Source organism: Osmerus mordax, chromosome 9, assembly GCF_038355195.1.
Source record: "Osmerus mordax isolate fOsmMor3 chromosome 9, fOsmMor3.pri, whole genome shotgun sequence".
Classification (NCBI taxonomy): domain Eukaryota; kingdom Metazoa; phylum Chordata; class Actinopteri; order Osmeriformes; family Osmeridae; genus Osmerus; species Osmerus mordax.
This window is the reverse complement of record NC_090058.1, coordinates 11,884,013-11,902,098: the sequence shown is the minus strand read 5'-3', so window position 1 is coordinate 11,902,098 and position 18,086 is coordinate 11,884,013. Positions and strand designations below refer to the sequence as shown.

The following is an 18,086-nucleotide window of genomic DNA, read 5'->3' as shown; positions in this document are numbered from 1 at the left end:
GGGCAGACACCGTGCCCACTCGATTCTTTTATATAACTGCAGGTTCCCTGCGAGACCCAAAAGACTCATGAAACTCCACTCAAGGACAGGGAAACATCAGGTGGATACCAACAACTGTATCGCGGAAAATAAGGAAAGGATGGAGGATATTGGACAGACTTAGAAACATAAACCAGTTTGTGGTTTGATGGGACATGACTTGAATGGTTTCAACGGAATATTTTTGGCGACAAATGGTAGTGTGCTATGCTACGCTACAATCCCATTAAGACACGTGAAACATCATTGTAAATGAAGACATCTCGTTTGAATGTATCAAATGAATTGCAGAATTTGATATGCTGACATACACACACACACAGTATTCACATAGATAGGTTTATGTGTGCGTGTACCTCATTACTTGCATGGAGAAATGTAACACATGTAAAAGAGCTGTAGGTCCTTTGTAATAAAGAGCACAGGCTTCCACAAGTTGATTCCTAGCTCTTTCGAGTGCACAGAATGCACGGAAGAACAAGGTCTATCTCAACATCCCTCTGAATCGATACATTTATTATAAGAGGAGTAAAGGATCTGCAAGACTTATTCACATCCCTCGGACGACGCACCTTGGAGCGGTGTACAGTACATATCGGTAAATATATAAGGGTCTGTACAGTAACATTTCTAAAGGAAGTCTCTCTGGGAGAGGGAGAGAGATAGAGAGACAGAGAGAGAGAGAGACAGATGAAGCAATAGGTTAGAGTTAAGGATAAATCCAGAGATGAAACAGAAAGGAGAAGAAACACCACAAAGGAGAGACAGGAAAAGAGAGAGTGAGAGAGAAAGAGGGGGGGGGTATACGGGTATAGTCAAGTGTTGCGGGGCTGAAGGGAAGCTGCAGGCTTTCGCTCCCCAACCGTCAGACCCTGGAGCCAGAGCCGGCCTCTGAGGAGGAGCCGGGAAAGAGATATCAAACAGCTCGGGAGAGATGGTAGAGGAGCGGAGGGGGGGGGGGGGGGGAGAGGAGGAGGAGGAAAAGAGACCCCTGTGCATGTTTCTTTTTTTTCCCCCTCCTCAGCTCTCGCTCCGTTGCTCCTCTTCCCATTTTGGCGGAGCAACGAGCGACCTTGCCGGGGAGAGCGCCGACGCTTCTCTCCCTTTCAAGTCCCACTCACTCCCTCTCTCCCTTTGAGGATCAGCCGGAGGGATCAGGAGAGGAGAGCGCGAGATATGAGAGAGAGAGAGAGAGCGAGCGACAGACAGAAGGACGGAGAGCGAAAAGAGGAAAGACGGCAACACAGAAGGGAGACGCAGAGCAGATGAGGAAAAAGGATGAAGAACAGAATTTTTTTTTTTTTCAAGGCGAGGGGGAGAGAAAGAAAGCGAGGAAAGAGATGTAGCAAACCAAAAGAGACAGCGGAAGCAGTCGGAACTGTTCAGATGTTCCGCCCTGCGTCTCCGTATTCCCCTCTGTCGGAGTCTGTGTCAAGCAAGGGGACAGCTAGCTGGGGCCAAAGTGGAACAAGACATCGGGGCCAAAGTGGAACAAGACATCGGGGCCAAAGTGGAACAAGACATCGGGGCCAAAGTGGAACAAGACATCGGGGCCAAAGTGGAACAAGACATCGGGGCCAAAGTGGAACAAGACATCGGGGCCAAAGTGGAACAAGACATCGGGGCCAAAGTGGAACAAGACATCGGGGCCAAAGTGGAACAAGACATCGGGGCCAAAGTGGAACAAGACATCGGGGCCAAAGTGGAACAAGACATCGGGGCCAAAGTGGAACAAGACATCGGGGCCAAAGTGGAACAAGACATCGGGGCCAAAGTGGAACAAGACATCGGGGCCAAAGTGGAACAAGACATCGGGGCCAAAGTGGAACAAGACATCGGGGCCAAAGTGGAACAAGACATCGGGGCCAAAGTGGAACAAGACATCGGGGCCAAAGTGGAACAAGACATCGGGGCCAGGACCAAAAAAAACAACAACAGAGCCACAGGCGTAGACGGTCGCACACACGCACACAAATATACCCATGCAATTTACGCCCCGGGACAGAAATAAACACACTCCCACACAAACGCACATGGAAAAAAGGCAATCAAAAAAGAAGCCCTTTACTGCAGTTCACTACCGTACACAAGCGCCTGCTCTGCACTTGAGAAAAGCAGGTTTAGTGGTTCACTGGGTTGAGTGCATACCACATGAGGTAAGGCCTTACCACAGCTGCCCGGGTTAGTTGCTACATGTCATCCTCTCTCTCTCTCTCTCTCTCTCTCTCTCTCTCTCTCTCTCTCTCTCTCTCTCTCTCTCTCTCTCTCTCTCTCTCTCTCTCTCTCTCTCTCTCTCTCTCTCTCTCTCTCTCTCTCTCTCTCTCTCTCTCTCTCTCTCTCTCTCTCTCTCTCTCTCTCTCTCTCTCTCTCTCTCTCTCTCTCTGTCTCTCTCTCTCACACTCTCACACTCTCACACTCTCACACTCTCTCACTCTCTCAATCTCTCACTCTCTCCCTGCCTTTCCTGTCTCTCTCCAACTGTTTTTCTGTCACAATCAGAAACAATTCAGCAGAAAATGCAAAAAAAAAAAAAAAAAAGTATTATCTGGTTCGTACAAAAGTCAAACGTGGGAAAGAGGTACATGGAAATCTCTCTCTCACTAAGGGTCGTGTAGGGTGCAAGCCTTCATTACAGCCAGGTTGTTGTCGTTTGCCTGTCCTAGATCCCTCTCCTCTGTCTCTCCTCCCCCTAGCGCCGCACCCCCCTCCCTCCCCCCCCCCCACTCCCTCCCTCGTTCATGCCTTTAGCCTCCTTCTGTCCGTTTCCCTCACTCAACCCTGTGCGAGGGCTAGCCCCCTCTAACGTCGCTGCAGCGACTCCCGAGATGAGGGGCTGTGGGGGGGGCCAGGTCAATCTCACGCTCTCGTGCGGAGGGACGCGCGCCGCACCTGCGCGCGGGGCCGCAGGAACACGCCGCGCGGGGCGGATCCTCTTGGACGGCCGCCAGAGGCCTCGCGCCCTGCTCTTGTCCCTTCCTGCCAGGGCAGGAAGGGACAGGCGAAGGGAGATATTCACGTCGACGCGCAGGCTTTTGCGTCAACGCGAGAGGGCCCCTCCTTTGGCATGCAGAGTGGAGGTGTACTGGAGAACGCCGAGGACTGGGTGTCCTCGTCGGCGTGTGAGCGCGCGCGAGTGTGTTCATGTTATCTCTGTATGCGGGGGAAGAGGCTGGCCTGATGGTGAGGGTGGAGGGGCTTACCTGTCCAACTGCATCTTGACACATCAGAGTTAAGTCAAAGAGAGAGGGGGTGGGGGGCAGGGGGAGTGCGGGGGGGGAGGGGATACGGAACACAAAGAACGTACGGCGTGTGGGCAAAAGCAAGTATGGCGCAGGGAGAGTTTTTAAAAGTGGGACGGGTGAGAGAGAGAAACAGAAAGAGAGAGATCGAAAGAGAGAGACAAAGTGAAAGACGGAGAGAGGGAAAGAGGCAGAGTGCGTGCGTGTGTGTGTGTGCCTGTGTGTGTGTGTGCCTGTGTGTGTGTGTGTGTGTGTGCCTGTGTGTGCGTGTGTGTGTGTGCCTGTGTGTGTGTGTGCCTGTGCCTGTATGAGAGAGAGTGAGCAGGGGCAGAGGCCCCTTAACCTGGTGCGACGGGGCGTGCGCTCGTAAATAAACATCAGCCACGGATTATTCTCAGCACGAATGCCCCAGACCAGACCGAATGGCCCTAAGGTGGAAGTGTGTGCGCGTTGATGTGTCGTGTTTAGTGGGGACGGGGATACACTGAGTACATTTACATTTAGTCATTTAGCAGACGCTCTTATCCAGAGCGACTTACAGTAAATACAGGGACATTCCCCCGAGGCAAGCAGGGTGAAGTGCCTTGCCCAAGGACACAACGTCAGTTTGTATGACCGGGAATCGAACTGGCAACCTTCGGATTACTAGCCCGATTCCCTAACCGTTCAGCATACTCAGGTCACGGCATGTGACCTGAGTATGTGACAACGTGCGTGAAGGTACGCAAACACATACAGTCACACACTTGTCTTGTATGCCGATGCGCACATGTCGCGTACGCAACAAGCTGAACACAAATGTACACGCGCACTCACTTAAGGGATATTAAGCTTGTAACAAAAAGACACTCACGCTCACCCCACCAGTGACGTGGCGATTCCAAGCCTGTGCGCAACGAGCGACCGTCCTCACGTCTCGCCACGCTCGGGATGCCCACAGACACGCAGTCGTGCACCTCTCGCACTGTCACCTCTCGCACTGTCACCTCTCAGACTGTCACCTCTCACACTGTCACCTCTCACACTGTCACCTCTCACACTGTCACCGCTCAGACTGTCAACTCTCAGACTGTCACCTCTCAGACTGTCACCTCTCAGACTGTCACCTCTCAGACTGTCACCTCTCACACTGTCACCTCTCACACTGTCACCTCTCACACTGTCACCTCTCACACTGTCACCTCTCACACTGTCACCTCTCAGACTGTCACCTCTCAGACTGTCACCGCTCACACTGTCACCTCTCAGACTGTCACCTCTCACACTGTCACCTCTAAGACTGTCACCGCTCAGACTGTCACGTCTCACACTGTCACCTCTCAGACTGTCACCTCTCACACTGTCACCTCTCACACTGTCACCTCTCACACTGTCACCTCTCAGACTGTCACCTCTCAGACTGTCACCTCTCATCCATCTCCTTGCGTCCTCATGTTTTTATTGACAAACACACGGACGGATCGAGACACGCGGACCCAAGTAGACGCTGACATCACGCGCGGCTGTTTTCCAATCGCACGATTGTCTTTCCCCTTTGCCGACCATCAATCACCCGTCGTCTCTCGGGCGCGTTTGTCACGAATTAGAGCAAAAAGTACGAGCGATAGCTGCTAGGAGGTCATTGGCCTGCCAAAAGTAACCAACACAGGGCGACTTGATTCGCGCCCCTAACTTTTGTTCACGTGCTGATAGATCGATCAATCACTTCCTGACTACTTGATATGTCGGATGGGCACTTACTGCTCGATGCTCGGAGACAAGTAGAGTTTGGGGAACACCTGGGTGGCCTCGGCGTCCTCAAAGCTCACAGAGAGAAGGGCCACATCTTCACCTGGGTCCAACGCCGTGTCCTGAGAAAGAGAGAGAGGAGCGTCTTCAGCTTTTTCACACAGCTCCACACTTCCGGATAAACGACACGGACAAGGACACCATAGGCCTGTCTAGGATGAAACAGGCTGGAAACACAACATCTAACCCCTTTCCCCCCAAAACCCACGCCTACTCAGATCCTGACGTACAGAGATAGAGGACGAGATGGAGCTATGCTGAGGGACACACTGGGGTGAACATTCGATCCGTTTCACGCCGCTGGAGCCACGACAGCTGGGGCCTCTCTGAACCAGGCAAACGCATTTTCACTTTCGTCTTTTCCCCCCCCCCTCCTCTCGATCCCTTCTCCCTCGAGTCGGGACCTCGTCAGAGGCCTTCCTCGGAGCGTTCCCGCAGAGAGCGGACGGGCGCTTGCTCGGGCGCCACGTGGCGATCGCGCCGAGGCGTTAATCAAATGTCTCACAGTCGGTTTGAACTCATCCATTTGTGATAATCGCTGCTCTCATCCCCACCATACGGAACGGGCTGATGAGGGAGCCTGCTACCAGTCCGCGGATAGGGCAGCTGGAAGCGGCCCACCCCCGTTATCGACTTGGGCACATTGAGGTCTGCCAAAGAGACGATGGGAGCGATACCCTGACCCGGTTTGCCTGCTTTTTCAACACAGGCGTTTTTTGACATGAGCGACCGACCGTGCATGACTTCCCACTCACTGGCTATCTCCCCTCCAAGCTAGTGACGCTAATTGAGTCGCGTGCAACCTAATTGCTGCGTCGTGGCTGGGCTTTCCTTTCCAAACTGTTTTGAATGAGGCCTCGGGCACTTTTCTGATATGCCTGGTCCAGCGACTTGCTCTTCGATTATGGGATGGAGCATAGCTAGGGAAACCTATTGGCCAATGGAAACTATAGGGAAAACGGCGTAAAAATGTCTGGGGTTGGTTGCCAGTACGACATGTGTGGCCACAATCACCTTATCATTGCAGATTCACTATGTTTACATGAGTAGTTTAGCATGAGTGTATTGTAGGGATTCTGAAATAAGGTGTGGAAAGGAAACAGGAAACGGGGGGACAAAGAAGTCACCCAAGCGCAATATATATATATATATATGTATATATATAGGCTCACTTCTGAGCCAATATATATACATATATACACATGGCCAATACAACTGATTCTGATAAGCACATAAGAATAATCCAAATCCAATCTATTTACAACAACCTCAATTGATTTGACAGTGAGTTTTAATTGCATTGTGGTATTACATTTAGCGTGTATATACAATATAATAGCGCAATGCAATTAAAACTCACTGTCAAATCAATTGAGGTTGTTGTTAATTGAATTTTGGGTCATTCTTGTGTGCTTACCAGAATCAGTTGTATTGGCCATGTGCACATACAAGGAATCGGCTTTGACAATGTTCACAATGTACTCACACAGAAGTAAGTTCTGCTCTCATGTTATGTTATCAAGTTGTGTGCGCAAGCGTATGTGAACTTAAAGGGGTTGTGTGTGTGCCGCGTCCGAATGTGTTGCCTCAATGAACCGGCGTGCGTCAATGTGGCACAGCGCGTCTGTAAATAGCACAGAAAGGAAGAGGCACAGCGATCAAGTCGGGTAAGGATGGATGGAGAGTGGGGGGAGGGGCAGGGAGCGTAGAAAAGGCTTGGGTGTAGAGAGGTGAAGAGCAGGGGGGGGGCACTCTGGTTTGCGGTTGTCAAGGTGATCGGATGGGTTCCTCTTTTAGATGGCTCCTGCCTCGACTAAGTAATATGGTCGGGGTCTGAGTAGCCGAGCAGAGGTGAGAGGCAGGAGAGAGGGAACATTTGGTTCTTCTGCATGGCCGGGCCGTGAGGTCCTCGGAGCAGTCAGAGGCGCAGGAGTTCAAGAGGTCGGGGGGGAGAGAGAGAGAGAGAGGGAGAGTCGTGTTTTTGGAGTGATTCAGACAAAAGGACGACACGGGGCTGTCAGAAGTCGTCGCTGGCGCAAACAAACAGCCGAAGAGGGGAGGTTTTTGGGGGACGGCAGGCCGGCAGTCTGCGATTTGTGGCGTGATCATTGTGGTCCGATTGTACTTTTTCAAAGTGTTTATCTGAAGTTTTAGTGTCACTTTTTGAAAAAGGGCATGTATTTGGGAGAGTGCTCCTGTAGAGGAACCTACCCTGTTTGTGTGAGAGTGTGTGTTTTGGATACATCCATTGAACTTGGGAGTGGCCTTGATTTGTTTGCTTGAGAAGGATGCTTTGCTGTTCAGAAGTGAGCCAAGAAGGAAGGCTGTGTGAAGACATGCTTTATGGAGTGGTCTCTCAACAATTAAAACCATATGCTACATTCACGGTCAATGTAAATAAGATGAATTAAATGTGAGCTTTCATCAAACAGCCCTACAACCCTACAATGTCAAACAGCATTGGACCTAAACATATTAAATTTCCCCAAGCGCAGCAAAAGTCAATGCTATGCCCCTGTACATTTGTTTACACACAGATTTTAAGCCTTATTTTTCACTGTGATGCACTCAGGGCTAAGTGATGCCTGCTTAAATACAAGGGAAAATCTAACATCATTAAAAAACAAATCCCTGCCCTACACAGGCAAAGGCAGGCACAAAGACCCTTAATGAAGAGCCTGACTTCTGCTAGAGAGTAATGAGTGCTAAAACAACCCTGGTCCAAGTACCACGAGTCACTCCTCCAGGGCCTGGAAGGGGGGCAGTTACTTACTTCACCCCTGGGAGAATGTGACTCACCCCCTCCCAGAGACTAGGGTCGAGAGAGAGGGTGAAGGCTGTGTGTGTGTGTCCATGTAGTGCAGATGTAGGACGCCCCAGAGCCATGCTCCTCGCACGTCCACTGCTCTACTCTCCTCCACTCCACTAGCCTGGCCTCTGTCTTCCTCCCGTCTGCTAGCTCTCTTCGTTCCCCCCCCCCTCCCCCCCATCGTCCTGTCCTTCCTTCTGTTTCTGGATGCCACAGCCCCCGTGGCATGTCCTCTGTGTCACATGTGACAGGTCGGAGATGTGACAGCTGTCCCTACGCCAGACCATGTCCGGCCAAAGTCAAAACACGTGCGCGCGCACACGCGCCAACACTCAACAATGGAGGTTGCGGAGGTAAGGGCACTTTTGTCCGGCTTATTTGCCCATCTCCAAATGTCATAGCCGACTTGATGGGGCAGTTTGAGTGACACTGAGGTTATTGTGTAAGGACGAGTCAGGCTCCTGGGCTTTCTTTAAGAATCCTGGGTCCGTATGTTGCCTGCCTCCCCCTCCCTCCCCAAACACACACACACACACACACACAAACACACAAACAAGTACATACTTTTGAGAGAAAGCAGAAGATAGCTTGAAGTCTACATGGCGAATGGTAATTTGCCAAAATGTGTAGGTACGAGATTTTGAGGAGTTCTGACGTTACGGTTGGTGCTTAGTGCCAAGCTTCCCTTGCAGAGGTCTTCAGACTCTTCTGGAAGCATAAGATATCAAACATGTCGAATATCAAATGTCTGCTTTTATATTTGTTTTACAGTCCGAATGTTAAGAAGGAAAGTAAAGAGGTAACTCAAATTTTTATATCATTCATCCTATTCCCACAGATATGAATAATTATCCAAGTGAACATTGTTTACAAGTGAACATTGTTTACCATGTAAATGCCAGATAATTGTGTGCTTCAGAAAAAACATGTCTTGGTCGACATGGCAATGCAATTTCATTATTTAACAATAGCAGGATTGACCATACAACAATTGTCATGAATTCATGTTTTGCGGTGCTTTCATTTCAAAATGACCCTTTTTTTTGGGAAAACATTAGCGACTCTCATGGAAAGAAGCTCTTGTCAGGAAAGGTTTATTTCAATGCACATACAGTTAATGCATCCCTCAAGAGAGAGTGTTAGACAGGGTTGCACTGTGTCCTGGCCACAACGTCAACAACGCACTTTCCCTACAATGCTGATAAAGTCAGTAAAAGGTGCACGACAAGCTTACGGAGAGTGCCTTGACATCAAATAACGCCCAAAGTACCCAAGACACCCAACACAGCCTTGAGCCTGTAGCGGCTCAAGACCTTTGTGGCCTGAGGGAGGGAAGACTACAGTATCTTAAAGACAAGGTCCTGGTTGCTGGAGCATGTCTCATTGGATGATTTATGAAAGGATGAGAGGTCAAAGCCAAGGCTTGAACGAGCTGTTGAGTGGGGGCAGGGTGAATATGGTGGCGAGGGGAGCTTTAGGACATCGGAAGAAGGATTTGACCCCTCCCCCCTCCTCAATAACACACATGCACCCATTAGCCCGGTCAAGTTGATTTCCATCCCTTTCTTCTCCTTTTAATGAGGCCGTTAAACAAATAGAGGTGCGTCGGGCTCCTACTTCCAACCCTCCTTTCCCAACATCTCTCTGTCGGAGCCAGCCAGTTCTTCACGCTGAGAGGGGGTTGGGAGTCGGGTTTGGTTATTCATTAACCAGCACTGTGCGGTCATGCTGCACAGGCCCGTGTGCGTGGGCATTCCTTTGTCATGGTCACAATACTTGTCGATTACAGAGCGCACAAGCGCAATACCTGGAATCACCCCGCTGCCTCGACTCAAACATACCTAAACAGCCCTCTGTTGCCATGTTTACAAGGCGTGTGTGTTTACATGTGTGCGTGAGTGAGAGAAACAGAGAGAGATCATGACTTTGGAGTGGAGGACAGACACACAGAAGGGCGTGGTGGTGAAATGAATTGGCAACATTGAGATTACATTAACCACTATGTAAATACATAGCAATACCTATTGTAAGAACATTGTAGATACATAGAGAAACTGGACTGAAATCAAATTCATCTTAGATGTCAGCAGTATAGGTTACTGCAAAAGGGTAAGATGGCACAGTGCCGGGATGGGTGGAAGGAGAAAGGGAATGTTGTTGAGATGCAGGGGAAGATGAGATCAGTGTTAACATCCACTTACCTGTGGAAGCCCAACCCTCCCTAAATCCCCAAATTGCTAAGGAAAATTGCTTTAATTTTGCTACAATTCTACACTGTAGAAAAGTATTATAGGAATTATCTTTAGTTTTTAAAATTGTTATCATAAACCCGCATGATCAGTTGTAACGGTTTCAAATTCTTGTACTCGCTGTGAAATATTTTACTGTTGATTGTTTTTTCTACAGGTACACTCTTGCACTCTTGTGGGGAGTTTCATGTTGTTCAATTGTAACTTGTTTAACTGCATGCCCTTATGGTTCTTCCCTTTGGCACTTATTTGGTTTTCCACAATGTATGCTTCATGTTTTGGCTGCTCGCAATGTTTGGGGCTATGATCAGTGACCTATGCTCTTTTGTAAAGCTCTCTCTTGGAAGTCGCTTTGGATAGATGCGTCTGCTAAATGCATAAATGTAAATGTAATGATCAAGTTCACTGTTGTGCAATTACCAAAATGTAGATCTTGCCCTAAACACATGCTCTGTCTGGGGATGAGATTGGATGAAATCACTTGTTTCTGACTCACGACTGCAATATTGTTCCGTAGGTTTCAACTGTTCCTTGACTGTAAACAGCTGGTGAGATCTTGCATCAGTCACTGCGACTCATCCCGACTCCCAATCAGACACATTCAGGTGGACTAGAGTTGGAATAACCAATCATTAAAATAAAATGTTGTCTTGTTTTTTCGTTCAATGTTCATGTTTCATCCAGCAACGAATCATGTTACGGTGACAAACAATGCTCACATGTCTGGGTGTCAAAGATTTTTTTAAATCCTGGCAAAGGAATTGATATCGAAGTCCACAGATAAATAAACCTGTGTGGAAGGAAGGGTGAGTGTGCCGTATCGGGCATAGGTCAAGTCTATAATGACAAGGGTGAGTGTATGATGAGGACATGATGGATTCGTAAATCATTTGTAAAATTGTTGATAAATTAGATCTTGGGCAACAAAATTGCTAGTTTCTCTACACTCCCCAACTCAAGGAACTCTCAATTTGTGTAAATCAAAACTGCACATCATGTATTTGTAAAGGATCCTTCCCCAAAACAATCAGGCTCCCTTCCCTGCTGCAGTCAGACATCATCACATGAACTGACCGATATAGCTGCAGGTAATACTCTGACACTAGCAGATCTCATGTCACGGAGGCGCGAGTCATGTGTGAGACAGTGGCAATGACGGAGTTTTGACGATAGCGCGCCGCTGCAACGATCTGACGATATCCTGTCCTGTGTGAACCGCAAGGGTGACTCAATGAGGATGGAAACGTATGAGTGACCAGTTACCGAGGTGTCTCACAATATTAAGGTCAAACACACTAAGCGGCCAGTTGAAGTCTTTGTGTAAACAAACTCATATTCACGGAAACCCTAGTCATTTTCCAAATGATAACTTACCAGTATTCTAGACAAACACATTCCTGCCATTCCATTCGTAGGACTGTTCATTTCCAAAGTTCTCATACATGATAGTTACCAACCTTCACCACACCATAAACATAATTCTGCAAAAGAAAGTATTCAATGTAATACCCTATATTTTAGACTTGCTTGGTTGCGTTAGAGACAGCAGGCTCTTGATGCTAGCCTTCCAGCATAAGGGTTATTCTCACATACACTGGCTTGATTCAACCTTAGTTGCCGGGGTAACATTGTAATTGTATTAATATTGCTTGAGAAGGCTGTTGCTGGGGAGGTTGTATGGTTCTATTAATGGAATCACAGCAGTCGTGAGGATTGGGAAGGTTTTTTTCTCTAAGGCCTAATGTATGCTCTTTTATGCCATTTTTGCCCTTACTCCATTTCACCATAGACTTTATCATAGGGAACATTTATATTCTGTTATTGTACATTACAGTATACCATGGTAGTTTGCTTAAAGGACATACAATGTCTGCCTAAGAGATTACCCCTCCTATTTTGCCGATCTGAAACGCAAGTATCAAAACGCAAAGCGCAAGTAACTTTGTGGGCGGGACTCCGGCTCGGTTGCAATTTTGCCGGCGGGATAAATAACTTTGCGCCTGGCGCAAATCTAAAATGGGTAGGTCCGAAGTAGCTACATTACTAATGGGTGTGGTTTGGGCGTAACGTGCAATAAACCAATCAGAGCGTCATCTCACATTCCCTTTAAGAGCAGCGCTTGTTCCATGGCGGATTGCTATTACAACGGCGGATTTGCCAGGCGCACGCCAGGAGCGGTTCACAGCCAAGGAGACCGACGTTCTAGTCAGGGCCGTAACAGATAAGTGACATTGTATGGGAAAGGCAGAGCAATTTTCTCATTGCACTAAATCGCCTGCTCATGCTGCTCATTCAAATTCTTATTCTTATTTTTATATACAGTTATAGCCTACCCTATATTTTATTTTTTAAATTGTTTAGTTCTTGGAATTAGTTTAACTATTGTACTTTTTTACGTAATTTAAGACCCGTATATGTTTATTGTTTGCACCTTCCTGCCACAGTAAATTCTGTGTTTGTGTCACATAGGCTACATGGCGAATAAACCTGATTCTGACGGAGATGGGAGAAGAAACCCACTCAAATTAGCTTCGGTTAAACAGGCGTGGGAGAAAATTGCCACAATTGTTACAAATCATGTTCACATACATAGAGATTTCTCATGAAAATCTTTTTATAAACATTGAAGAAATTTAACACGCCAAACAATGTAACGTAGCTTCGCAGAAAGAAGACACTGGCCTCGCCAGCAGTGTGCACGGACCAAGCTTGCGCCCTTAAAATAGCATCTGAATAATGCGCCATTGACTTTAGACCACGTTTTTCCTGGTCAGTGGCGGAATTGTTTTTCGGAAACTGCAAAATAGCACCAGGGAACGTTTGCGCCGGAACACGCCTCCTTTTTCGCTGAACCGCCCACGGGAGCGCAAGGTCATTTCGACGTGCGTCTCCGCGGACTTTTTTTACTTCTGTTATATTTTAGCATGACAAGTTTATGTCAATAGTTGTTTTGGCCAAATGTCCCTGCTACTTTAGTGTGTGTACTGAGGTCTTGCAGTCTTCTGAAAATAGTAACCCTTTGGCCATTCTCCATGCCATTCTCCCCACATGAGGAACAATAGGTCTTTTCATAGCCTTAGTTTAGAAAAAAGCAGAGTCTCTCTCATCCCACCTTCTCCATTGAAGGCCAAAAAAAAAAAGACACTTCTGAAGTGTGAGGTAGAGGAAAGCATCCTCAACACGGAAAAAGACAGAAGACTAGAAGATTCTGATCTAAGAATAAGCCAGTGAAGAGTCGGGAACCACAATATCTACTCGAGTCAGGAAGAAAAAGGTGGAAGATCTCTTCCTTGTGTGAGTATGGATGAGAGAGGGGGGGGAGACAGGAAGGGAAGGTCTGGAGATGTTGTCGCCAACCTCAAAGCAAGGAGAAGAAGGGAAGGGAAGCACTCAACGCCTGTGGAGGTCAGTGGAGCACAACGCTACTTCTGCTCCACTGACCTCTCTGACCAACCTCCGGATCCTAAAGGTCGCGCCCGCCTCCGACACCACAGCTACCTAAACACAAACCCGTACTCCTCCACACACTCAACTCAAATCATAACCACCACCCACAAGCAGACATACATTCAATGATGCTTCTGCTCCATTGCCTTTTCCCCTCTTTATATCCCATTCCTACCTCTGTCTAGCTCTTCTTTTGTCATCCATCTTTCTCTAATTAAAGCACCAATCATACACACAGAATACCGGATGGTGGATGTCAGTATTCTTTTGAAGATAGCCCATAGTTAGATAACATCCATTTGCAAATGTACCAGAGCTAAGAATTTCTACCCATTTCCTCCTGACATCGACCTAAGAATCTCTTAATCACAATGTACGGCTAACGCCGCACATCGAGACATCGATGCTAATCGCCTCATAGAAAAGCAGTTATCTTCTGGGCAGACTCAAAGCTAGCTACACGACACATTGGTGTTGTTCATGCTCAAGTAGCTAAAACTACTGGGGTAATTAGATCACACACATTGTGGGTATTTTCATATTACGACCCCTTAAATCAAATGATGTTACATGTTGTAACAATGCGTGCATTGGTATTTGAGTTAGACCAATGTGTAACCGAGTTCATGCATTATGCAACTTGTTCATGTGTTGTGCTTGTGTTTCTATTGCGTTTTTATCTGTCAGTCTAATACTATGATACAAAAATGCCATATTTCAAACGTGCACGCCACCCTCCTTCCCCACCCCAGAAAAACGAGAAGGGATGGCCTACCAGAAAGGTGTATAAAAACAAAAGAGAGAAAAGAAAGGTCAGAAAAGAGAGAAAGGTCAGAGTGCTCATATTGGTATTGCCGGTAAGCAGCCCATCATGGGGGCGTGCTTTGGTGCCCTAGTCATGTGTCACAACAAGGAAGAATCGGGAGAGGGTACCTCGACTCTGCTGCTTCAGGGCAGGACCTTCCTGACAGCCCATCATTCAACACGGCGACGGGGGTTGTTGGCGAGAGTGACGGGGGCCCATATGTGGAACAGTTTAGGCAGAGGTGAGGGCATTTGCTACACACCTGTGCCCCCCCCCCCCCCCCCACCTCCCCCCATATAAATGCAACCTCAGAGGCCTTGTCATGTAAGACGGGTACAATTGTAAAGCTGGGCCTGGATAGAAACTAATCCAAACAAAAGGGAGGGGCATCTAGGAGGGAGAGAGAGATAACGTTCAAATAGGAAAGAAACAAAGAACAAAGATATATCCTACGACTATCAGATTCAAGCTCTTTGCATTGCCACACCAAATAAGCCTTTGCATAAACCATGCAGTGCTGACCAGACAGTCTCTGGGTGATAACGTTTCTTTTTTTCTTTACAGTGTTTACTAGCAGGAACCCCAGAGTTAAGGGTGTGGTTTTTGTGCTAAATTAGGTGCGGAGAGGCACAAATTGATATTTACAGTACATAGTTTAACGAATGGGCTTTCTGGGCTTATAACTGTAAACCTGCGTTGTAAGGTCTATTTGTAGGCCAAAGGTAGGGCTCCAGCACATTCACCTCTCGACACTACCTGCCTTGGCTTTACAATCGGAATACATGTGTTCAGTTCCAATCTTTATTCTCAAAGCGACACAAAATTAACTTTAGACACATAATAAGCTCTAGCAGCCTCTTCTAGTAACCTGACTTCTACTCTATATTTGCTACTCTGTTGTAACTGGGTTGATAATAGGACTGATGTAGTTTGTGTGTCTCTGGCTAAAGCATGACACTGCACCACGAGAGCAAGGTTCCGACTTTTCCCTCCTTCACAGTCAGACAAGGGGTCATTTCAAAGTGACCCTTCTGGGATTCAGGAAATAGGACTTTCCTTCTCGGAGTTTGGGATATATTGTTTCCTTGTCAGAGGTGTAATTGGCTTAAATAAATGTCAAGGCAGCTGTGGAGGTGGTGTAACTGATGCCAACATGGGCCTTGAAAAGGGTGGATACCTGGACTGTAATAGGTTCTAGCTAGGCTTATTTCAACACCTGAACACACAGTACTGCTTATTTGCCAAAGGTGGTGCCGTCTTGTATTTAGAACAGACAGCACAGTCTCTGTGACTTTGTTTCGGTGGAAGCTGGGCAAGGTTCAGACTCTTATCAATGGTTTGTCATAACAACATTGGATTCTGAGGAGCTCACGTCACGACCATGAAACGTCATCTTATTTACAGTCACTGTTTGTTTTTGCTCAAGAAAAAAACAAGGGCAGACTATTAAATAACAAAAACAAAGTTTAGTTTGTATGAACATCCCAAGAGGTGTGACAGGTTGTAATTTATGCTGTAAAAAAAATAAATATAACCCTCCCTCGGTCTATACAAATACTGTTGTTATCCTCTGAATTCATTTGTCTGCTCCAGCTACTGTATGCACTGTGCGTTTGGTCTTGACAACCCCTTCAGAATCTTTCTGTGTGTGTGTGTGTGTGTGTCTGTCTGTCGCTCAAGTGTCCGCTCTCTGTGGCATCTCCTGCTCACTCAAACGTACACTTCCCAAGACTAATTAACCTTGATTAATTAATCTAATTAGTTAACACGTTGCTCAAATGAAACATGAGCGCTAGCTTGCACACACAGAGCCCTTCTAAGCAAAGACGAGAAGGAATGGGAGTGGAGGGGAAGAGAAGAGAAGAACCATTAGAAGTAATTGCTTTTGATAATGGCAGTTTTTGAAGGTCATGCATCCCTCTTCCACATCCTAAATGTCAGTAAAGACAGGGAATCGCTTTTGGGGGAGGCAATGAAGTACATGTGAAGTGGGTCTGGGCAAACTTTGGGGTCACGGAAAGGATCGAGGAGAGGTTAAAGCAGCTGTTATTTCCATGACAGCTGTAATTTTCACGAATTAAATGAAAGTTGATGAAAATGTATTAGACTAAGTGGATGAAGTTGTGGTTGTGCCAGATGAAAGCAAAACCGTAGGCTGAGAGAGGCCTTCTGTACATGGATAGATTTGATGAAGTCACGATAACGCAAACTAATGTTGTACCAATACGGTTTCAATCATACGCAGACAATAGCCACAGGAAAATCACGGACAAAAGGTAGGACGGACCATTAAGAATATGGCCAAAGCACCACAACCTTTTCATCTACGGACAATAAAACAAAACGACTCATACAAACCAGGAGCTGCTGTGGCTTGGTTTAAAACAGGTGGTTGCTTATATTGAGTGAGATAAATGCACTGAAGTCTGGACACGCTGATATTTTTTGCTGATGCAGCCATCATCTGTAATTATGCTGCATTTACAGAGCCAGGTTTCAGCTGCAACTTCAGGGCTTCCATGAGCCCTTTGATGTCTGATGAGTTCGTGAGAGAGTATCTTTTTAAACAGCAAACAAAAAAAACACTGTAAGACCAGGTTCATGTTACACGTAGCAGGTGCAGCTCTGCCAGGCAGACCATCTCCCCCCTCCCCTCCCTCCCCTGAGACACCTGTTGAGAAGCCAGATGTTTGGCCAATAATGGCCATCATTGCAGCTCTGAACTTAAATGTGTGGGGTATGAAGAGCCAAAAATATCAAAGATAAAGCCCAGGATCTCCATCTGGGAATGGTCTGAGAATTGTTTGAAACATCTGCTGAAGTACCCTGACCACCTTACAGAGCTCCTGGTTTGCACATGCAGCAATGATCTACTAACTATGGTGTTAGTAGTGACTACTTACTATAGTAAGTCAATGTGGAATAACGATCTAGCTTAAGTGAACTTTGTTCTGACGAGGAATGACGGAAATCGGATTGAAAGGTTTTCAACAGCAGTTGAACATTTTTCGGCCAAAAAACTTTACCGTCTAATATTTTCGGACCATTGAGCAATTCATGAAACCTGTTTGCGAAACCAGATGAATTGCATTGTGTCAGTGTGACAGGAAGGGGTAGGAGAAAAAGATGAAGTGTGGCATACAGCATTCAAGACCACCTTCTACAGTCCTTCCTTCCTCTTAACCCCGATAACAGCATAGGAACAGTGATGTATGCCTGGGGTGACGTCGCTAAACCTCCAAATTCTTCGTAATTTTGCAACAAGCTCCACGACAAGGGGAACTACTGATCCCTGCGTCAGCAGAGACGTGGGCCACAAAAGGATTTTGTGTTCTCTATGTTGTGTGTGTTGTCACCTGTTATGATATTATGCATCCCTTGATGAAACAATAGTCATTATCATAACAACGGAAACAAAAATTGAAACAAGGGACACAAACATATTGAACCACCACATCGAGAAAAACTAGATAAATAAATTCCAATTTAGAATAATTCATTATGGATACCAACAACTAATCGCACTGAAGCAGCTAGTTGCCCATTCTCTCTTTTAATTTTTGTTTAGGAACCATTCTTCTGACATTTATTCCCATCTTAGAGTGCAGTCCAACCTATAATTCAACCACCTTTAAAAAGCAACTTAATTGTGTATGTGCGTGGCAGCATTGGTTGGCCTTTTCAGATTTCAGTCGTTTGGTACATTACGG

The 18,086-nt window shown here is 46.8% G+C and overlaps 1 protein-coding gene across 1 annotated transcript in view; it reads right to left on the bottom strand.

Moving 5' to 3' along the window:
- The window catches only part of babam2 (BRISC and BRCA1 A complex member 2), a 54,416-nt gene that overhangs the window by 9,803 nt on the left and 26,527 nt on the right, over positions 1-18,086 (bottom strand). The window contains exon 7 of the mRNA XM_067243144.1: positions 5,019-5,128. Coding sequence (XP_067099245.1) covers positions 5,019-5,128 — 110 coding nt within the window. The remainder of the gene's footprint in view (positions 1-5,018; positions 5,129-18,086) is intronic.